The sequence below is a fragment of the Pongo abelii genome, chromosome 19 (assembly GCF_028885655.2).
Source record: "Pongo abelii isolate AG06213 chromosome 19, NHGRI_mPonAbe1-v2.0_pri, whole genome shotgun sequence".
NCBI classification, from domain to species: domain Eukaryota; kingdom Metazoa; phylum Chordata; class Mammalia; order Primates; family Hominidae; genus Pongo; species Pongo abelii.
Window position 1 is genome coordinate 19,736,198 of NC_072004.2, and position 22,078 is coordinate 19,758,275.

The following is a 22,078-nucleotide window of genomic DNA, read 5'->3' on the forward strand; positions in this document are numbered from 1 at the left end:
CCCCGCTGGAGCAGCTCCCCCCATCCAAGTGTGAGCAGTGGTCAGGCCACCTCACTCCCCGCTGGAGCAGCTCCCCCCATCCAAGTGTGAGCAGTGGTCAGGCCACCTCACTCCCCGCTGGAGCAGCTCCCCCCATCCAAGTGTGAGCAGTGGTCAGGCCACCTCACTCCCCGCTGGAGCAGCTCCCCCTATCCAAGTGTGAGCAGTGGTCAGGCCACCTCACTCCCCGCTGGAGCAGCTCCCCCTATCCAAGTGTGAGCAGTGGTCAGGCCACCTCACTCCCCGCTGGAGCAGCTCCCCCTATCCAAGTGTGAGCAGTGGTCAGGCCACCTCACTCCCCGCTGGAGCAGCTCCCCCTATCCAAGTGTGAGCAGTGGTCAGGCCACCTCACTCCCCGCTGGAGCAGCTCCCCCTATCCAAGTGTGAGCAGTGGTCAGGCCACCTCACTCCCCGCTGGAGCAGCTCCCCCTATCCAAGTGTGAGCAGTGGTCAGGCCACCTCACTCCCCGCTGGAGCAGCTCCCCCTATCCAAGTGTGAGCAGTGGTCAGGCCACCTCACTCCCCGCTGGAGCAGCTCCCCCTATCCAAGTGTGAGCAGTGGTCAGGCCACCTCACTCCCCGCTGGAGCAGCTCCCCCTATCCAAGTGTGAGCAGTGGTCAGGCCACCTCACTCCCCGCTGGAGCAGCTCCCCCTATCCAAGTGTGAGCAGTGGTCAGGCCACCTCACTCCCCGCTGGAGCAGCTCCCCCTATCCAAGTGTGAGCAGTGGTCAGGCCACCTCACTCCCCGCTGGAGCAGCTCCCCCTATCCAAGTGTGAGCAGTGGTCAGGCCACCTCACTCCCCGCTGGAGCAGCTCCCCCTATCCAAGTGTGAGCAGTGGTCAGGCCACCTCACTCCCCGCTGGAGCAGCTCCCCCTATCCAAGTGTGAGCAGTGGTCAGGACACCTCACTCCCCGCTGGAGCAGCTCCCCCTATCCAAGTGTGAGCAGTGGTCAGGACACCTCACTCCCCGCTGGAGCAGCTCCCCCTATCCAAGTGTGAGCAGTGGTCAGGACACCTCACTCCCCGCTGGAGCAGCTCCCCTATCCAAGTGTGAGCAGTGGTCAGGACACCCCACTCCCCGCTGGAGCAGCTCCCCCTATCCAAGTGTGAGCAGTGGTCAGGCCACCTCACTCCCCGCTGGAGCAGCTCCCCCTATCCAAGTGTGAGCAGTGGTCAGGCCACCTCACCCCCCGCTGGAGCAGCTCCCCCATCCAAGTGTGAGCAGTGGTCAGGCCACCTCACTCCCCGCTGGAGCAGCTCCCCCATCCAAGTGTGAGCAGTGGTCAGGCCACCTCACTCCCCGCTGGAGCAGCTCCCCCATCCAAGTGTGAGCAGTGGTCAGGCCACCTCATTCCCCGCTGGAGCAGCTCCCCCATCCAAGTGTGAGCAGTGGTCAGGCCACCTCATTCCCCGCTGGAGCAGCTCCCCCTATCCAAGTGTGAGCAGTGGTCAGGCCACCTCATTCCCCGCTGGAGCAGCTCCCCCTATCCAAGTGTGAGCAGTGGTCAGGCCACCTCATTCCCCGCTGGAGCAGCTCCCCCTATCCAAGTGTGAGCAGTGGTCAGGCCACCTCATTCCCCGCTGGAGCAGCTCCCCCTATCCAAGTGTGAGCAGTGGTCAGGCCACCTCATTCCCCGCTGGAGCAGCTCCCCCTATCCAAGTGTGAGCAGTGGTCAGGCCACCTCACTCCCCGCTGGAGCAGCTCCCCCTATCCAAGTGTGAGCAGTGGTCAGGCCACCTCACTCCCCGCTGGAGCAGCTCCCCCTATCCAAGTGTGAGCAGTGGTCAGGCCACCTCATTCCCCGCTGGAGCAGCTCCCCCTATCCAAGTGTGAGCAGTGGTCAGGCCACCTCATTCCCCGCTGGAGCAGCTCCCCCTATCCAAGTGTGAGCAGTGGTCAGGCCACCTCATTCCCCGCTGGAGCAGCTCCCCCTATCCAAGTGTGAGCAGTGGTCAGGCCACCTCATTCCCCGCTGGAGCAGCTCCCCCTATCCAAGTGTGAGCAGTGGTCAGGCCACCTCACTCCCCGCTGGAGCAGCTCCCCCTATCCAAGTGTGAGCAGTGGTCAGGCCACCTCACTCCCCGCTGGAGCAGCTCCCCCTATCCAAGTGTGAGCAGTGGTCAGGCCACCTCACTCCCCGCTGGAGCAGCTCCCCCTATCCAAGTGTGAGCAGTGGTCAGGCCACCTCACTCCCCGCTGGAGCAGCTCCCCCTATCCAAGTGTGAGCAGTGGTCAGGCCACCTCACTCCCCGCTGGAGCAGCTCCCCCTATCCAAGTGTGAGCAGTGGTCAGGCCACCTCACTCCCCGCTGGAGCAGCTCCCCCTATCCAAGTGTGAGCAGTGGTCAGGCCACCTCACTCCCCGCTGGAGCAGCTCCCCCTATCCAAGTGTGAGCAGTGGTCAGGCCACCTCACTCCCCGCTGGAGCAGCTCCCCCTATCCAAGTGTGAGCAGTGGTCAGGCCACCTCACTCCCCGCTGGAGCAGCTCCCCCTATCCAAGTGTGAGCAGTGGTCAGGCCACCTCATTCCCCGCTGGAGCAGCTCCCCCTATCCAAGTGTGAGCAGTGGTCAGGCCACCTCATTCCCCGCTGGAGCAGCTCCCCCTATCCAAGTGTGAGCAGTGGTCAGGCCACCTCATTCCCCGCTGGAGCAGCTCCCCCTATCCAAGTGTGAGCAGTGGTCAGGCTACCTCATTCCCCGCTGGAGCAGCTCCCCCTATCCAAGTGTGAGCAGTGGTCAGGCCACCTCATTCCCCGCTGGAGCAGCTCCCCCTATCTGCACTCAGGTAGAGAGAGGCATCAACAGTGCCTCCTCCTGGGTGCTCTTTCCTCTCCCCGCCTCTACCTTTCCAGGGCCCCAGCCTCTGGCATCTCCCATAGCCCCCCTCAGACCTACAGACCAGAAACCTACTTCCTTCCACTCCTCCCAAGAGTGCCCTGCAGATGTGGAGGTCATACTTCCACACCATTCATCTCACCTCGTACACCTGTCTGTAGGTTCCATTGCCAACCACCTCCACAAGCTCAAAGATCCTAGCAGGGTCCTAGGGGCAGGGGACAGGAGGGAGACAGAAGAATACTGTGTCAGGACTTTAGAAAAGGATTACAGAGCTAGATGGGGGTAAAGTGGTATCCAGTCAAGATATGAGAGTGAACACCAGCACATCAGGAGGGCACGTGGCGGGAACCCTGGTGGCTGGCTGCCCTTTTCCTGGATTGATTCAGAGTGAATGTTCTATGGGAAAAGTTGGAAGAAGTGAGTGGCCAGGTGCGATGCTCACGCCTGTAATCCCAGCACTTTAGGAGGCTGAGGTGGGTGGATCACGAGGTCAGGAGATCGAGACCATCCTGGCTAACACGGTGAAACCCCGTCTCTACTAAAAATACAAAAAATTAGCCAGGCGTGGTGGTGGGCACCTGTAATCCCAGCTACTCGGGAGGCTGAGGCAGGAGAATGGTGTGAACCCAGGAGGCGGTGCTTGCCGTGAGCCGAGATTGCACCACTGCACTCCAGCCTGGGCGACACAGCAAGACTCCGTCTCAAAAAAAAAAAAAAAAAAGTGAGAGAACGTGGAAGTCAGAGCCCAGATGGCTTTTCAAAGACATGTTCCCAATTTCAAATCCACTGAGAAACTGCATCTGTATCCTCATCTGCAAAATGAGGGTGCCTGAGTACCTTCCTCTGGGGTTGGTACTCACATTTTAAGTGAAGAAATGCCCATCAAATGCTTCAGATGGTTCCTGGCGCCAGAGCGTGTGCCCAGTAAAAGTTAATGACCATTATTATCTTACTTCTTAAAAGCAGGGATGAGGAAAGCTAGCAGGGAGCAGGAATTTCAGGGTCACAATCCTTTTGTCCTTCCCTCTTCCCAGTCCCCCTGAGACTGAGGGCTTCCAGGCCAGGGTTTGGGGCAATCAGGGGCAAAGGGACCTGGAGGGAGGGAGTGAGCAGGTGATGGTGAGAAAGGGCCTCTGAGAAGGGAGAACTTTCTGTTCCTACTTTTCTGAGCCAAGCAGTGCCAGGAGGAGAGGGCCCAAAGGGCTCGAACAAAGCCTCTAAAGAGGCTGGTTCTCCCCCTGGACCAAGAGCAGGCAGGCCTGGCCTCAGCAACACAGCTGCTGTCAGGAGGCCACCCGCACCCTCCTGGCAGAACCTTTTTTTTTTTTTTTGAGAGAAAGAAGTTGGAAGGTGGAGCTGCAAGCTGAAGAGAGATACAGCCCTGTACTGTCCACACTCCTGCACATCCTACAGAACGATGGCTCTTTTTTTTTTTTTTTTCTTTTGAGACTGAGTCTCACTCTGTCACCCAGGCTGGATGCAGTGGTATAATCATAGCTCACTGCAGCCTCAGTCTCCTGGGCTCAAGCAATCCTCCCACCTCAGCCTCCTGAACAGCTGGGACCACAGGCCTGCACCGCCACTCCTGGCTAATTTTTTTTATTTTTAGTAGAGACGGGGTGTCACTATGTTGCCCAGGCTGTTCTCAAACTTCTGAGTTCAAGCAGTCCTCCTGCCTTGGCCTCCCAAAGTACTGGGATTACAGGTGTGAGCCACCACGCCTGCCTCAGAGCCAACAGTTCTGACAGTTCTGGTGTTTCACAGGGCGGGCCCGTCCCCACCGCTGCGGAGACCAAGCGGAGGCAGAAAGTAAGGATGGTACTTAGGAATAAACTCTCCTGGCAACACGTGGCCTCTGTGCTGACAATACTAAAAGCATACAACTAAAACTCCTTTCTCCTTGATTTTGAAAGCTAATATAGGGTTTCTGGGAGAAAAAAAAAATCCCACAACCAAAAAACCCCACATCCATGCCAATAAAAGCACTTCATCCACTGAAGTAATAAGCCCAAGGGAGATGACTTGTGCGTGTTGAAGACCAGAGAGACATCAGCCCAAGGCTTTTAAAAAATGTCCTCAATGTGCACTTTTTCCATTTTCTCAAAGAGGAGCTGGAGAGCAGAGATGTGCCCCTGGTACCCTGTGTGTGCCCTATCAGAGCATGTACCACGAGGCATTGTGACTCTACATTTACTTGTCTGATTCACTGGAGAAAGGGACTGAGCCCTCCTTGCTCACCAGATGTCTAGCACCTTGCTGAGGCCTGGCATGCAGCAGTCTGAGAAAACACCCCAGCCTGCTCGGGAGGAAGTAATGACAGAGCTGAAGGGGGTTCCTTCTCTGTGCTCTGAAGGGGACTGGGCTGACCAGACCAAGAACTTTGTGAGTCTACATTCAATTATTTGGCTTCAGCTAAAGTTATGAAAAAAAAAATTCTTGGCCGGGCACGGTGGCTCACGCCTGTAATCCCAGCACTTTGGGAGGCTGAGGCGGGCAGATCAAGAGGTCAGGGGATTGAGACCATCCCGGCTAACATGGTGAAACCCCGTCTCTACTAAAAATACAAAAAATTAGCCAGGGGTGGTGGCGGGCACCTATAGTCACAGCTACTTGGGAGGCTGAGACAGGAGAATTGCTTGAACCAAGGAGGTGGAGGTTGCAGTGAGCCGAGATCACACCACTGCACTCCAGCCTGAGCGACAGAGCGAGACTCTGTCTCGGAAAAAAAAAAAAAAAAATCTTAACAAATTTATTCATTTTTTTTTAAATGGAATTTTGCTCTTGTTGCCCAGGCAGGATTGCAATGGCAAGATCTTGGTTCACCGCAACCTCCACCTCCTGGGTTCAGATGATTCTCCTGCCTCAGCCTCCTGAGTAGCTGGGAGTACAGGGGTGTGCCATCACGCCCAGCTAATTTTGTATTTTTAGTAGAGACACGGTTTCACCGTGTTGGTCAGACTGGTCCCAAACTCCTGACCTCAGGTGATCCACCCGCCTCAGCCTCCCAAGGTGTTGGGATTACAGGTGTGAACCACCTTGCCCGGCCCAATTTTTTTTTTTTTTTTAGAGTCACATGTTGCTCTGTTGCCCAGGCAGGAGTGCAGTGGCATGATCACAGCTCACTGTAGCCTTGAACTCCTGGGCTCAAGCAATCCTCCCACCTCAGCCTCCCAACACATTAATATTATAGGCATGACCCAGCATGCACAGCTAAAACAACATTTAACAGGCAGGATCCACAGGAAACAGGATCCACAGGAAAGAGAGGCGTAAATCACAGCAGGATCCACAGGAAAGAGAGGCGTAAATCACAGCAGGATCCACAGGAAAGAGAGGCGTAAATCACAGCAGGATCCACAGGAAAGAGAGGCGTAAATCACAGCAGGATCCACAGGAAAGAGAGGCGTAAATCACAGCAGGATCCACAGGAAAGAGAGGTGTTGTCACTGCAATGCAGAGAGCTAACGAGACGTCTTTCTCACCCTGAGAACTGGAAGGAACCTGAGAAAAGTCATCTCATCTGTCTTCAGTTCTAGATTAGAGGCTCAAAGACCATAGAGTTCCCTATAGAGCTGCCCAACAGAAGAACTCATCCATTCCGGGGCCTCTGAACTGACTGCTGGGAACTCCTTTCTTGAATCAAACTGTAGTTCTTTCTGAGATGGAGGGAGACAGGAAAAAGGACCTATGGTCATAATTTTCTGAACACTCCTAATCTAAGAGGGAAAATATTGTGGGCCTGTTAGAGCTATAATGATCTGTCACCATCAACTCAAATCACTACAAGTACATTTTAATTTTGTAACCTTGACTCCCAATCTGTCTCCTTCCCCTATGTTTGGGCGGCACTGAGGGATGAAGGAATATTTGAGGTCAGACACCCTGGGTTTGGATATTGACATTTAATGGGTTTCAAGTCGGTTTCCTGAAAACTCCTACTGGAAAGGGTGATTCAGAGAAGCAAGCTGAGGTCCCGCACGCGGCACTCTGATTGTGGTCTCTCACCCCCTCCCCACCCAGATGCTCCATGTTTCAATAGCAGCACCGCTTTCCCACCACAGTCCAGCCTCTGCCTAATCCTCCTCCTCCTCCCTTTCCTGTATCGCAGCCACCCTGTCCTTTCTGCCTTCAAAATGTGCTTGGCTTGTCCACCACCTCAGACCAATCCCTCATGTCTTCCCTCCTGGAGCTCTAGCCTCCCCCATGTCTTCCTTCTGCTGCCACTGATTTAATTCTTCCAAAATGGCGCTTTCCTGATTTTACTCTTCTGTCCAGAACTGGTAGTGGGGCTCCCCAATGCTCAGAGAATCCCAACACCTCAGCCTGCTATTTAATGATGCCCCGTTATTATCCAACCACTAAATATCTTCTGAGTGAGCGCCTCCATTTGCCCTGCACTGGGCTAAGCCCTAAGCAGGGAAAACCTGTAAGGTAATTGTATCTCATTTCATTCATCCATTGCATATTTCTTGAGCACAAACTATGTAGTAACTCCTGAATTAGACACAAAGGGAGCTCACCGATATATGAGAAATATAAAACCTTATAATTTTATAGATTGGCCAAGTACTCAAATATGAAAATGTGGCAGTCTACGATTATATATTATAACAGCAGCCGAAAGCACAAAAGCCGCTGAAATGCTGCTTGGTGTGGCGGAAAGAGCACGGGAGGGGGTTTTCAACTCTGGCACCAGTCATGTGTCTCTGTGCAAGTATTTAACTGTTTGAGGCCTCATTCCCCTCCCACAAGCTAAGAGGGGGTTGGATTGTGTAAAAAGTCCACTTTAGGGTTGGGCGTGATGGCTCATGTCTGTAATCCCTGAACTTTGGGAAGCTGAGGAGGCCAGATCATCGGAGGTCAGGAGTTCGAGACCAGCCTGGCCAACATTGTGAAACCCCGTCTCTACTAAAAAATACAAAAATCAGCTAGGTATGGTGGTGGGCACCTGCAAACCCAGCTGCTCGGGAGGCTGAGGCAGGAGAATTGCTTGAACTCAGGAGGCGGAGGTTGCAGTGAGCCAAGATTGTGATACTGCACTCCAGCCGGGGTGAAAGAGTGAGACTCCTTCTCAAAAAAAGAAAAAAAAAGAAAAGGAAAAAGAGTGGTGAAGACCATGCTGTGTTGTGGGAGAGCAGTCTGGGTTTGAATGTTGAATCGGGGATGTTAAAGGATACACAGGTACATTCTATTGTCATGCTGTGCTGTGGGAGAGCGGTCTGGGTTTGAATGTTGAATCGGGGATGTTAAAGGATACACAGGTACATTCCACTGGGCAGTTAGAAACAAGGATCTGTAAATACAATTTACAAGCATTTGTGAGCGTGAGAGTTGGAGACACAAACAAGATATCCAGGGAGAGTGTGGATGGCCACGGGCAACATGTGAGAGCAGCAGAACAGACGCCAGAAGAGGAGATGGTCATGGAGGCTGCAGGGGGGATAAGGGGAGTGATGGCCTTGAATGCAGCAGAGCAGCCAGAGGGCACTGAAAAAAATCTCACTGACCTCAGCAGCTAGGAAACCACTGGGAACTGCCACTGTGTGAGCAGAGGGCAGACAGCGGGGGCTGGAGGAGACAGGAGTGTGCTGAGGAATTGAGGGCAGCACCCTTTCTGGAGAAGTCTAACCTTGAGAGGAAGGGGGTAAATCAGATGACAGCTAGAGCTGGCAGCAAAGTCAGACAATAGGGTTTTCAAAATAGGGAAGATTGTTCATGATTATGGAGAGGAAGAAGCCAAAAAGGGTGGATGTTTGAGGAGTTGATTTTTCTTTTGTTTTTGAGACAGAGTTTCTGTCACCCAGGCTGGAGTGCAATGGCGCGATCTTGACTCACTGCAACCTCTGCCTCCCGGGTTAAAGCGATTCTCCTGCTTCAGCCTCCCAAGTAGCTGGGACTACAGGTGCGCACCATCACACCTGGCTAATTTTTTGTATTTTTAGTAAAGACGGGGTTTTACCATGTGGTCAAACTGGTCTCGAACTCCTGACCTCGTGATCCACCTGCCTCGGCCTCCCAAAGTGCTGGGATTACAGGTGTGAGCCACTGCGCTCAGCCAATTTTTGTACTTTTTATGGAGACGGGGTTTCACCATGTCACCCAGGCTGGTCTCCAATCCTGAGCTAACGAGATCCACCTGCCTTGGCCTCCCAAACTGCTGGGATTACAGGGGTGAGGCACCATGCCTGACTCTGTCCATCCTTTTTTTTTTTTTTTTTTTTAAAGACTTAGTCTCATTCTATCGCCCAGGCTAGAGTGCAGTGGTGCGATCTCAGCTCACTGCAACCTCCACCTCCTGGGTTCAAGTGATTCTCTTGCCTCACTCTCCTGAATAGCTGGGATTACAGGTGCCCACCACCACACTTGGCTAATTTTTTGTATTTTAGTAGAGACAGGATTTCATCATGTTGTCCAGGCCAGTCTCAAACTCCTGACCTCAAGTGATCCACCCACCTCGGCCTCCCAAAGTGCGGGATTACAGGAGTGAGCCACTGTACCCAGCCTGTCCATCCTTTTGATTGGAGCCATCCTAGTAGGTGTGAAGTGGTATCTCATTGTGGTTTTAATTTGTATTTCCCTCAGGAGGCTGCGGCAGAAGGATCCTATAAGTCCAGGAGTTCGAGGCTGCAGTGAGCTATGATCATGCCACTGTACTTCAGCCTGGGCAACAGAGTGGGATCACCTCTCTACCCCATCTAGAAAAGGATGGACAGTCAAAAGTGTTGATGAGGGCATGGGAAAATTGAAATTGTCATACACTGCTGCTGGGAATGTTAAATGGTCCAGCCACTTTGGAAAACAGTTTGGCAGTTCCTCAAATGTTAAACAATGAGTTATCATATCACCCAGCCATTCCACTTCTAGGTAGATACTCAAGAAAACTGAAAACATATATCCACACAAAAATATGTAGATGGATGCCCACAGGAGGATTATTAATAACCAAAAAGTAGAAACAACCCAAATATCCATCAACTGATGAATAGATAAATGTGGTATATCTATATAATAGAATGATATTGGCAATAAAAAGAAATGAAGAGCAGGTATGGTGGCTCGTGCCTATAACCCCAACGCTTTGGGAGGCAGAGGTGGGAGGATCACTTGAGGTCAAGTGGTTTGAAACTGCTTGGCAGGTTTGAGACCAACCTTGGCAAGACAATAAGACCACATCTCTACAAAAATTTAAAAAATTAGTGAGGCATGGTGGCATGTACCTGTAGTCCCAGCTATGTGGGAGGCTGAGGTGGAAGGATCCCTTGAGCCCAGGGGCTGAAGGCAGTAGCGACCTATGATAGCACCACTGCACCCCAGCCTGGGTGACAGAGTGAGTGAGACCCTGCCTCTAAAAAAAAAAAAAAATTAAAAACAAACAAACAAAAAAAGGAATAAACTACTGCTAGATGTTGCAACATGGATGAACCTTGAAGACATTATGCTTAATGCAAGAAGCTAGTCACAAAAGGCCACATATTATGTGGCTACATTTATGTGTAATGTCCAGAATAGGCAAATCTAAAGAGATGAAAAATAGATTAGTGGTTGCCAGGGGCTGGGAGGAAGGAGAAAATGGGTAATGACTGCTAATGCATACGGGGTTTCATTTGGGGGTAATAAAAAGGTTCTGAAATGAAATAGTGAAGATGGTTGCATAAGTCTGTGAGTATACCAAAAACCACTTTAAAATATTTTATTTTAATTTTTGTTAGTTTGTTTTTTGAGACACAGTCTCACTTTGCTACTGAGGCTGGAGTGCAGTGGTGTGATCTCAGCTCACTGCAACCTCCGCCTCCTGAGCTCAAGCAATCCTCCTGCCTCAAACTCCCAAGTAGCTGGGACTAGAGGCACACACCACCACACCTGGCTAATTTTTATATTTTTTGTAGAGATGGGGTTTCACTATGTTGCCCAAGCTGGTCTTGAACTCCTGAGTTCAAGTGATCTGCCCGCCTTGGCCTCCCAAAGTGCTGGCATTACAGGCATGAGCCACCACACCTGGCCTAAAATATTTTAAAAGGGTAAATTTTATGGCATGTAAATTATATTTCAATAAAGCTGTTATTAAATATAATAATCCTTCAATATCACTAATAATAGGAGAAATGCAAATCAAAACCCAATGAGATAGCATCTCACCCCAGTTAAAGGGTTATTATCAAAAGATAAAAAGGCTGGGCATAGTGGCTCACACCTGTAACTGTAATCCCAACACTTTGGGAGGCTGAGGTGGGAGGATCACTTGAGCCCAGGAGTTCAAGACATGCCTGGGCAACATAGTGAAACCACTCCTCTACAAAAAATAAAATAGTCTCAAAAAAAAAAAAAAAAACATTGGCTAGGTGCAGTGGCTCACGCCTGTAATCCCAGCACTTTGGGAGGCCGAGGCAAGCAGATCACAAGGTCAGGAGATCGAGACCATCCTGGCTAACACGGTGAAACCCCATCTCTACTAAAAATACAAAAAAAATCAGCCAGGCATGGTGGCGGGAGCCTGTAGTCCCAGCTACTCGGGAGGCTAAGGCAGGAGAATGGTGTGAACCCAGGAGGCGGAGCTTGCAGTGAGCTGAGATCGCACCACTGCACTCCAGCCTGGGCGACAGAATGAGACTCCAACACACACACAAAAAAAATGCAAGACCTCAAACTATTAAATTTATAGAAGAAAACCTAGGAAATACCCTTCTCGACATTGGCCTTGGCAAAGAATTTTTGGTTAAGTCTCCAAAAGCAATTGCAATAACAACCAAAAGAGGTGGAATCTAATTAAACTAAAGAGCTTCTGCACAGCAAAGAAAACTATCAACAGAGTAAATAGACAACTTACAGAATGGGAGAAATATTCACAAACGATGTATCTAATATTCAGAATCTATAAGAAAAACTTAAATCAACAAGCAAAAAACAACCCCATTAAAAAATGGGCAAAGGACATGAATAGACACTTTTCAAAAGAAGACATACAAGTGGCCAACAAACATATGAAAAAATGCTGATCATCACTCATCATCAGAGAAATGCAAATCAAAACCACAATGAGATGCCTTCTCACATTAGTCAGAATGGCTACTAAAAAGTCAAACAAATAACAGATGCTGATGAGGCTGCAGAGAAAAGGGAGCACTTATACACTGCTGGTGGAAATGTAAATTAGTTTAGCCAGTGTAGAAAACAGTTTGGAGATTTCTCAAAGATCTTCAAACAGAGCTAACATTCGACCCAGCAATCTCATTACTGGATATGTACCCAAAAGAAAACAAATCATTGCACCAAAAAGACATGTGCACTCATATGTTCATTCCAACACTAGTCACAATAGCAAAGACATGGAATGAACCTAAATACCCATCAATGATAGACTGGATAAAGAAAATATGGTACATATACACCATGAAATACTACACAGCCATAAAAAAGAAGGAAATCATGTCCTTGGCAGCAAGATAGATGCAGCTGGAGACCATTATCTTAAGCAAACTAAGGCACGAACAGAAAACCAAATACTGTATGTTCTCACTTATCAATGGGAGCTAAACATAGAGTACACAGAGACACAAAGATGGGAACAACAGACACTAGGGACTCCGAGAGGGGTGAGGCAGGTGGGGGACAAGGCCTGAAAAGCTAACCATTGAATACTATGCTCACTACTTGAGTGATGGGATCAACTGTACCCCAAACCTCAGCATCACACAATATAGCAATGTAACAAACCTGCACAGGTACCCCCCCCACAATCTAAAATAAAATATATATGTACACACACACACACGGAGAGAGAGAGGGACTGAACATAACCTATCATGCTGTACTTTGGTGAGGTAAAAAAAAGTTATTTTAAGTAAAATGCACATGGCTATTGGTTTTCAAAAAGACTATGAACCATCTGACTTTCACCACTTTTTTTTGGCTTCCTAATTCGGAGAGAACAAGCCTATGAGGCATCATAGACAAACAGGTCTAGACACCATATTTTGTGAAGAGTAAATAAAGCAGACACATATTTATATTTCTAATTTTACAGAGATTTAACAATTTAATAAAAATTACTCCAGGCAAAATGAGTTCTGGGTTTCATCAAATGTAAAATGTTTTGAAAACTAATCCAAAATATTCACACACACACACACACACACACACACACACACACACAATCACACCAGCAGGAAATACTATTCTTATGATCAAGATTGGAAGCATCTTATTTTCTATCTCTTCCCTGCAATCTCATTATGACTAGGTTACATCATAAAAGGGCACTAATGAAAATGTGAATTGCCTTTGCATATCCACTCTGGCAGCTGCCTCGGTCCATTTCTGTCAGGTGGGGGACAGCACAGGTGGCATCAGTGGAGTCATTCTTGAATGACTACTCTTTTTAACTGTTTTCTTCAATTTCCTGTTACCATTCCTATTTTCTTTATGCTAAACCTCCTGCAGGCAGCCACCTCCCTCTAGCTTTTTATTCTTTCCAGTGTTCTTGGCAGCATGGCTGATGGGCTGGGGAGGCTGTAACCAAGGGGCCTTCCTTCATGGTATGGTCCAGCCTCGGAACGGGGCGGAGGCAGAATGGACAGGGTAGCAGGAAGAACAAACAGGGGTCTGAGGCGAGTTTATACTTTGGGAGCCCCTATTACTGGTCAGTAACACGACAGGTTTTCTTTTCTTTTCTTTTTTTCAGAGAGGGTCTCCCTCTGTCACCCAGGCTGGAGTGGAGTGGCGCTATCACAGCTCACTGCAGACTTAAAACTCCTGGCCTCAAGCAATCCTCCTGCCTCAGTGCTGGGATTCTTTTTCTTTTTTTGACATAAAGTGAAAAGAAGGTAATGGCGGTGGCAGATACAAGATATATATATAATCTGGGTAGATTCTGGTTTTAAGACATATGACTGCTGATATGACGGAGACTCCCAGCCCTGCTAATTTACTATCTGGGCTAGGTCTTGGCTGAGGCTGGGTTTTCCCTGCCAGCTTCTTTCTTTCTCTGTCCCCACCTCCCCAAAAGGTTTGAGGCTGGGAAGGGAGTGTTGTGGTGCCAGAATCTTCGAAAGGTTTAGCAAAATATTTTAAGAACGCAGTAGGAGTTGGTGATTTTAAGGAGGGTTTCTATTTAGTGTGAAAGATACAACAATAAAGCTTCTGCAGGAAAACATAGGAGAGTATCTTCATCATCTTGGAATAAACAATGTCTTACACAGAATACAAAAAGCATTAACCGTTAGAGAAAAGATTGATGAATTAGACTTAAGAACTTTGTTCACCAAAAGAAGAACATTTAAGGCACACTGGATGAAGGTATTTGCCACACAATTATTTGACAAGGGACTTATATCAAGAATACATAAAGAACTCTTAAAAGCAATAAGGAAGATAATGACAATCTGATTTTTTTTTTTTTTTTTTTTTGAGACAGAGTCTCTCTCTGTCGCCCAGGCTGGAGCGCAGTGGCACAATCTCGGCTCACTGCAACCTCCACCTCCCAGGTTCAAGCGATTCTCCTGCCTCAGCCTCCCAAGTAGGTGGGATCACAGGCGCCCACCATCACGCCTGGCTAATTTTTGTATTTTTAGTAGAGACAGGGGTTCACCATGTTGGCCAGCCTGGTCTCGAACTCCTGACCTCAGGCTATCTGCCATCTCAGCTTCCCAAAGTGCTGGGATTATAGGCAGGAACCACTGCTTCCAGCCGACAATCTGATTTTATAAATGGGCAAAAGTTCATGTTCTGCTTACAGAGCCAATAAATCTCACCCCCCAAACAAACAAGGATGATGGTTTCCAGCTTCATCCATGTCCCTGCAAAGGACATGAACTCATCCTTTTTTATGGCTGTGTAGTATTCCACAGTGTATATGTATCACATTTTCTTTATCCGGTCTATCATTGATGGGCATTTGGGTTGGTTCTATGTCTTTGCTATTGTAAATAGTGCTGTAATAAACATACGTGTACATGTGTCTTTATAGTAGAATGATTTATATTCCTTTGGGTATATACCCAGTAATGAGATTGCTGGGTCAAATGGTGTTTCTGGTTCTAGATCCTTAAGGAATCGCCACACTGTCTTCCACAATGGTTGAACTAATTTACATTCCCACCAACAGTGTAAAAGCATTCCTATTTCTCCACAGCCTCATCAGCATCTATTGTTTCTTGACTTTTTAATAATTGTCATTCTGACTGGTGTGAGATGTTATCTCACTGTGGTTTTGATGTGCATTTCTCTAATGATCAGTGATGTTGAGCTTTTTCTCATATGTTTTTTGGCCACATAAATGTCTTCTTTTGAGAAGTGTCTGTTCATATCCTTTGCCCACTTTTGGATGGGGTTGTTTTGTCTTGTAAATTTGTTTAAGTTCCTTGTAGATTCTGGAAATTAGACCTTTGTCAGATGAATGGATTGCAAAAATTTTCCCCCATTCTGTAGGTTGCCTGTTCACTCTGACGGTAGTTTCTTTTGCTGTGCAGAAGCTCTTTAGTTTAATTGGATCCCATTTGTCAATTTTGGCTTTTGTGGAAATTGCTTTGGGTGTTTTAGTCACGAAGTCTTTGCCCATGCCTATGTCCTGAATGGTATTGCCTAGGTTTTCTTCTAGGGTTTTTGTGGTTTGGGGTTTTACATTTAAGTCTTTAATCCATCTTGAGTTAATTTTTTTATAAGGTGTAAGGAAGGGGTCCAGTTTCAGTTTTCTGCATATGGCTAGCCAGTTTTCCCAGCACCATTTATTACAGAGGGTATCCTTTCCCCATTGCTTGTTTTTGCCAGGTTTGTTGAAGATCAGATGGTTGTAGATGTGTCTTGTTATTTTTGAGGTCTCTGTTCTGTTCCATTGGTCTATATCTCTGTTTTGGCTACTGTAGCCTCGTAGTGCAGTTTGAAGTCAGGTAGCATGATGCCTCCGGCTTTGTTCTTTTTGCTTAGGATTGTCTTGGCTATACAGGCTCTTTTTTGGTTCCATATGAAATTTAAAGTAGTTTTTTTCTAATTCTATGAAGAATGTCAATGGTAGTTTGATGGGCATAGCACTGAATCCATAAATTACTTTGGATTTATGACCAATGTATGACCAGTTTCACAATATTGATTCTTCCTATCTATGAGGATGGAATGTTTTTTCATTTGTTTGTGTCTTCTCTTATTTCCTTGAGCAGTGGTTTGTAGTTCTCATTGAGGAGGTCCTTCAAGTCCCTTGTAAGTTGTATTCCTGGGTATTTTATTCTCTTTGTAGCAATTGTGAATGGGAGTTCATTCATGATTCAGCTCTCCGCTTGTCTATTGTTGGTGTATAGGAATGCCTGTGATTGCTGCGCATTGATTTTGTACCCTGAGACTTTGCTGAAGTTGCTTATCAGCTTAAGGAGTTTTGGGGCTGAGATGATGGGGTTTTCTAAATACAGAATCATGTCATCTGCAAACAGAGACAATCTGACTTCCTCTCTTCCTATTTGAATACCCTTTATTTCTTTATTTTGCCTGATTGCCCTGGCCAGAACTTCCAATACTATGTTAAAAAGGAGCAGTGAGAGAGGGCATCCTTGCCAGACTTATCTTTAAAGAAAGTATTTGCAAAACACATATCTGAAGAAGAACCTGCATGCAAAATATACCAAGAACTTGCGAAATTCAAAAGTAAGAAAATAAACTACATTTAGCAAATAGACAAATATATGTAGTAATACCTCCCAATAGTAGATATTCTGATGGAAAATAAGCATATAAAGACATGGTGAACACTAGGGAATTAGGAGAAAAAAGTAATGCACTGTAGGCTAAGGAAAGCAAATTAAAACAGCAATGAGATAGATAGCCTATATATCGATTAGGACAGTTATATAAACAACAAACAAGCAAAAGCCAGCACTACCAATCCTTGGTGAGGATACAGAACAGGAACTCTCCTTCATTACTGGGGAGACTGCAGAATGGCATAGCCACTTCACAAGATAGCATGGCATGTTATTGCAAAGGAAACTGCAGCATCACATAGTATGCAGCAACCGTGCCCCTACACATCTACCCAACTGGTGTGAAAACACATCCACATACAAACCAACAAGAAAATACACACAGCAGCTTTATTCACAATGACGAAAACCTGGAAGGAATCAAATCGTCCTTCAGTGAACACATAACCAAACTGTGTCGCTTGTAACCCGAGGCAGGAACAGGTGATGGAGACACATGAGACCTTTAGGGTGCAGCAGAGGAAATGGGGACAGACACATGAGAAGGCAGACTGCAGCCACAAGGATTTCAGATATAAAAGGAAGACACTGACCACATGCACATGGTATGGCAGCACTTGAGGACAGATATGTCTGCAGGCATAGGGCAGCTGGGGAATGAAGACACTTGAGGATGGATATGGACCTCTAGGTGATGAGTGAAGACCCAGGTATCCTGACATGGGCCATATGGACAAGGAATGGATACACATGAGGGAAGACATGGGCTATGTGCAGAGGGACCAAAGACAAATGAAGACTGGCATGGGAGGCAGGCGTAGGGGAAGGAGACAATCTAAGCAAGATCTGTACTGTAGGCTGAGAGGATGGCAAAACCTGACAACACACAAGGGCAGACATGGAGAGAACCTGCAGAATTCAGGCACTGAGATGGAGATACACAAAGCAAGGCATGTTTGCAGGGACACAGGGGTGAAGACATTGAGAGACAGACAGTGCTGCAGGCACAGGGGTTGGAAACAGCTGAGTGCATACAGGAGATGCTTAGATCAGAGCTTAGTGGAAACGTACACCCTAAGTGAGGATGTCAGAACAGAGAGAGACTGAAAATCAATCATCTCAGCTCCCTTCTCGGGGATCAAAGCTAAGGAACAATCCAATTGGAAGTATACCGAATAAAGGCAATAAAAAACATAACAGCAGACATCAATAAATAAGCAAAAAATAAAGCACAACAAAAACAAATCAACAAATAACATCAATAAACCATTAGTCAATGTGATTAAGAAAAAGAGAAGTTAACACAAACCATCAATATCAGAAATCAACACAGACACATTCCTCACTGGGCCTGTGGACCTTAACAAGAACTTAAGAGGACTTTGTGAAATATGTGGGTCTAAAAATTCAACAAAGAACAAAATGCACCACATTTAAAAACCAACTTACCCAAACTGACCCAAACATAACATGAAATAGAAAAACTCCTAGTCTACTAAACAAATCGAATAAATTCTTGGAAAAAAAAATCAAATCAACAAACAAAAATGTTCCACAAGTAAAACTCCCAGCTCATAATTATGGAATAGTCCATACAAAGAAAAACACTAAAATGAAAATAAAGATAATATTTTTAAAATTTGTTGTGTAGCTGGCATTACATTGAGGACACAATTGGACCAGGACACATTATGGAACACAAATGAATAAAATTATGTCACCTCTTTCATAAACAGTATGTATCTCCTTTTTAAGAAACAGAGCTGGGGCCAGGTACGGTGGCTCACGCCTGTAATCCCAGCACTTTAGGAGGCCGAGGTGGGCAGATCACGAGGTCAGGAGATCGAGACCATCCTGGCTAACACGTGAAACCTCGTCTCTACTAAAAATACAAAAAAAAAAAAAAATTATCCAGGCGTGGTGGCAGGCGCCTGTAGTCCCAGCTACTTGGGAGGCTGAGGCAGGAGAATGGCATGAACCCAGGTGGCAGAGCTTGCAGTGAGCCAAGATCGTGCCACTGCACTCCAGCCTGGGCAACAGAGCGAGAGTCCATCTCAAAATAAATAAATAAACATAAATAAATAAATAAATAAATAAACAAAGCTACAAATATTCTAAGCAAAATATTATATGAATGAAGCCACCTATGAAAACACAGTAGATCAATACTAAATGGAATATACACCAAAATGCAAGGTCCTTAACATTCAAAATAAATCATGTAAGTCAACCCATTAGCAGAAAAATACAGGAGAAAATAGTAAGATCATTTAGCTGAAAAGTTTTTTAAAGCATTTAATAAAATTTAAAATTGAACCACAAACACACACAAAAAAACTTGAGTAAAATATAAAAAAAGAACGGGCCAGGCACCTGTAATCCCAGCACTTTGGGAGGCCGAAGCGGGCAGATCACCTGAGGTCGGGAGTTCGAGACCAGCCTGACCAACATGGAGAAACCCCGTCTCTACTAAAAATACAAAATTAGCTGGGCATTGTGGCACATGCCTGTAATCCCAGCTACTCGGGAGGCTGAGGCAGGAGAATCACTTGAACCCGGGAGGCGGAGGTTGCGGTGAGCCAAGGTCGTGCCATTGCACTCCAGCCTGGGTAACAAGAGTGAAACTCTGTCTCAAAAAAATTAAAAATAATAAAAAAAGAAGGCAACTTCCGGCCGGGCATGGTGGCTCATGCCTGTAATCCCAGCATTTTGGGAGACAAGGCAGGGGGATCACCTGAGGTCATGAATTCAAGACCAGCCTGGCCAACGGGTGAAACCCCGTCTCTACTAAAAATACAAAAATTAGCCAGGCATGGTGGTGGGTGCCTGTAATCCCAGCTACTCAGGAAGCTGAGGCAGGAGAATCACTTGAACCTGGGAGGTGGAGGTTGCAGTGAGCTGAGATTGAGCCATTGCACTCCAGCCTGGGCGACGAGAGCAAGACTCCATCTCAAAAAAAAAAAAAAAAAAGCAACTTCCTTAATTTGATGAAATCTGATAAAGTCTAATACTAGCCAATAACAAATAACATAATTAACAGAGAATTATGGGAAGCTTTTTCCCCCAGTGCAGGACCAGACAAGGATGCCTGCTATCACTCTTTAATCAGCTTTGCAGTGGAAAAACAATACGGTAAGAAATAAAAAGGCATTAGGATTAGTTTTTAAACCAAAAAAATTGTCATTATGTGTATATGACACTATTACATGCCTAGACAATCCCTGAAAACCCCAAAACTGTTACAATTAATAACTTACTGGATACATCATTGTTACAACCAGATTACTATATACTAGTATGAAACCAATAGAAAATGATGATCAAACTAGAGAACAAGTATCTATGACAAAACGAGCCAATAAAGGATCAATTTGCAGATTTAAGATAAATCCTTCAAATCAATATAAAAAAAAGGACCCTACAAAAACACGCACAAAATGAGCAAAGTATATGAAGAAAAGTAAGGCACAGAAGCCAATAGACATTTGCTAAACTCTACCTCACATGAAACCCTCCACTGCAAGTTCCAGGTGAGAGGATCCCTACAGAAACACTGCAGGGCAGGATCCCAGGAGGCAGGACCACCGGGGAAGTGATGGAGCCCCTGCAGTGGGGAGGGTCTCAGGCCCAAGAGGGCCAGGTGGCTCCAGACCTCCTGCTCCAGCTTCTCCTTACTCCCCACACAAGGCACAACCCCACGTGAGTTCCCCGATGCAGGGAGTATTCTGACTGGCCATGTCTTCTCTGCCACTGTGCAGCCTGCTGAATGGCAGCCTCCTTGCCCATTACATCATTCCAGGCTTCCCTTTCATGGGTCACCTTCTCCCTCCCAACACAATGCCAGAATCCACCCCAGGAGGATAGGGACCGGGAACCAAACTGTGGCACCATGAGTGGAGACCCTGGAGGCACACATGGGTGTAGGCACAGAGTGGAAACATGCTAGGCCTGGCCGACGGGTGACAAGCACAGAGGATGGGGACATTCAAGGGCAGACACGGGCTGCACGCACAGGAGAGAAGACCTGGGCTACAGTCACGGGGCATCCAGACAAAAAGGGAGCTCACTGGCTACAGCTGCATGGCAGAGAGGCACACCAGGGACAGACATCGGTACAGGTGCAGGACAGAGGAGTAGGTGAAGTTTGGTGTGGGCAGGGGGCACAGAGATAAAGACACCTGAAGGTAGATGTGGCTGTAGGCTGAAGGGTGGAGTCACAAAAGTCCTAATGTGGGCTGCATGGACAAGGGCTGGAGACACAGGAAGACAGGCATGGGAAGCAGGCACACTCAATGACAGGCCTCTGCTGCAGTAACAACAGACGGAGATACCCAATGAAAGAGACTGGCTGCAGGTACAAACACTGGGGATAGGAGTTTTGGGCATAGTCTCCTGGGAGAAATGATCCAGATAAAGGACAGAAATGGGCTGAAGGCACAGGAGAAGGAGACACACGAGTGCAGACATGGCCCAAAAAGCGTGGATGAAAACACTGACTGTGGACATGGATTAGGGGGACAGAGAATGTAGCAAACATAAGCTGGCATGGGCAGAAGCTCAGGGGACAGACAGACAAAAACATCACAATGGGCTGCAAACACAGGGATTGAGGCACTGGAGGACTGCTACTGCCTGAAGGCTAAGGAGATGGCAACATTCAAGGCAAGCAATGTGCTGCAAGCACACAGGATGGAGACTTACACGGCTGGCATGGGCTGCAGGAGCAAGAAATGGAGACTTCTGACAGGGGGCATAAAGTGCAGGCAGAGGACAGACCAGGTGACGATACACAAGGGCAGACGTGGGCTTCCGTCATTATGGGATGGTGATACCGGCGAGAAGATACAGGCTTCAGGCACAAGGATGGAGACACACAAGGCCTGGCATGGCTGTAGGCGATACAGGGTGGAGACACTGGGAGGTCAACGTGGCTGCAGACACAGGGTTTGGAAACACCTGATGGAAAATGTGAGCTGTCAGATAAATCCCTGCTTAGAGAGAAATTTACAGCCTTAAAGGAATGTGTTAGAATAGAAAAAAAGATTGACAATCAATCACATAAACTCCCTTCTCAAGAATTAAAAATAATCAAAATGAAAGAATGCAGAGTTAAAGTAATAAAGAGCAGACATCAATGAAATAGGAAAAAAACTGCAACAGAAACAAATCAAGGATAAAAGTTGGTTTATAGGGTCGGGCGCGGTGGCTGACGCCTGTAATCCCAGCACTTTGACAGGCCGAGGCGGGCGGATCACAGGGTCAGAAGATCAAGACCATCCTGGCTAACACAGTGAAACCCCGTCTCTACTAAAAAATACAAAAACTTAGCCGGGTGGGGTGGCGGGCACATGTAGTCCCAGCTACTCGGGAGGCTGAGGCAAGAGAACGGCCTGAACCTAGGAGGCGGAGCTTGCAGTGAGCCAAGATTGCACCACTGCACTCCAGCATGGGCGACAGAGTCAGACTCCGTCTCAAAAAAAAAAGTTGGTTTATAAATATTAATACACTTAATAA

General features: G+C 47.4%; 1 protein-coding gene across 1 annotated transcript in view; it reads right to left on the minus strand.

The window, feature by feature from the left end:
- Positions 1-22,078, minus strand: part of LOC100458093 (misshapen-like kinase 1) — a 33,859-nt gene that overhangs the window by 9,360 nt on the left and 2,421 nt on the right. The window contains exons 2-3 of the mRNA XM_063719045.1: positions 20,662-20,765; positions 3,022-3,087 (exon numbers count right to left, since the gene is read on the minus strand). Of these exons, the coding sequence (XP_063575115.1) occupies positions 3,022-3,087; positions 20,662-20,765 (170 nt within the window). The remainder of the gene's footprint in view (positions 1-3,021; positions 3,088-20,661; positions 20,766-22,078) is intronic.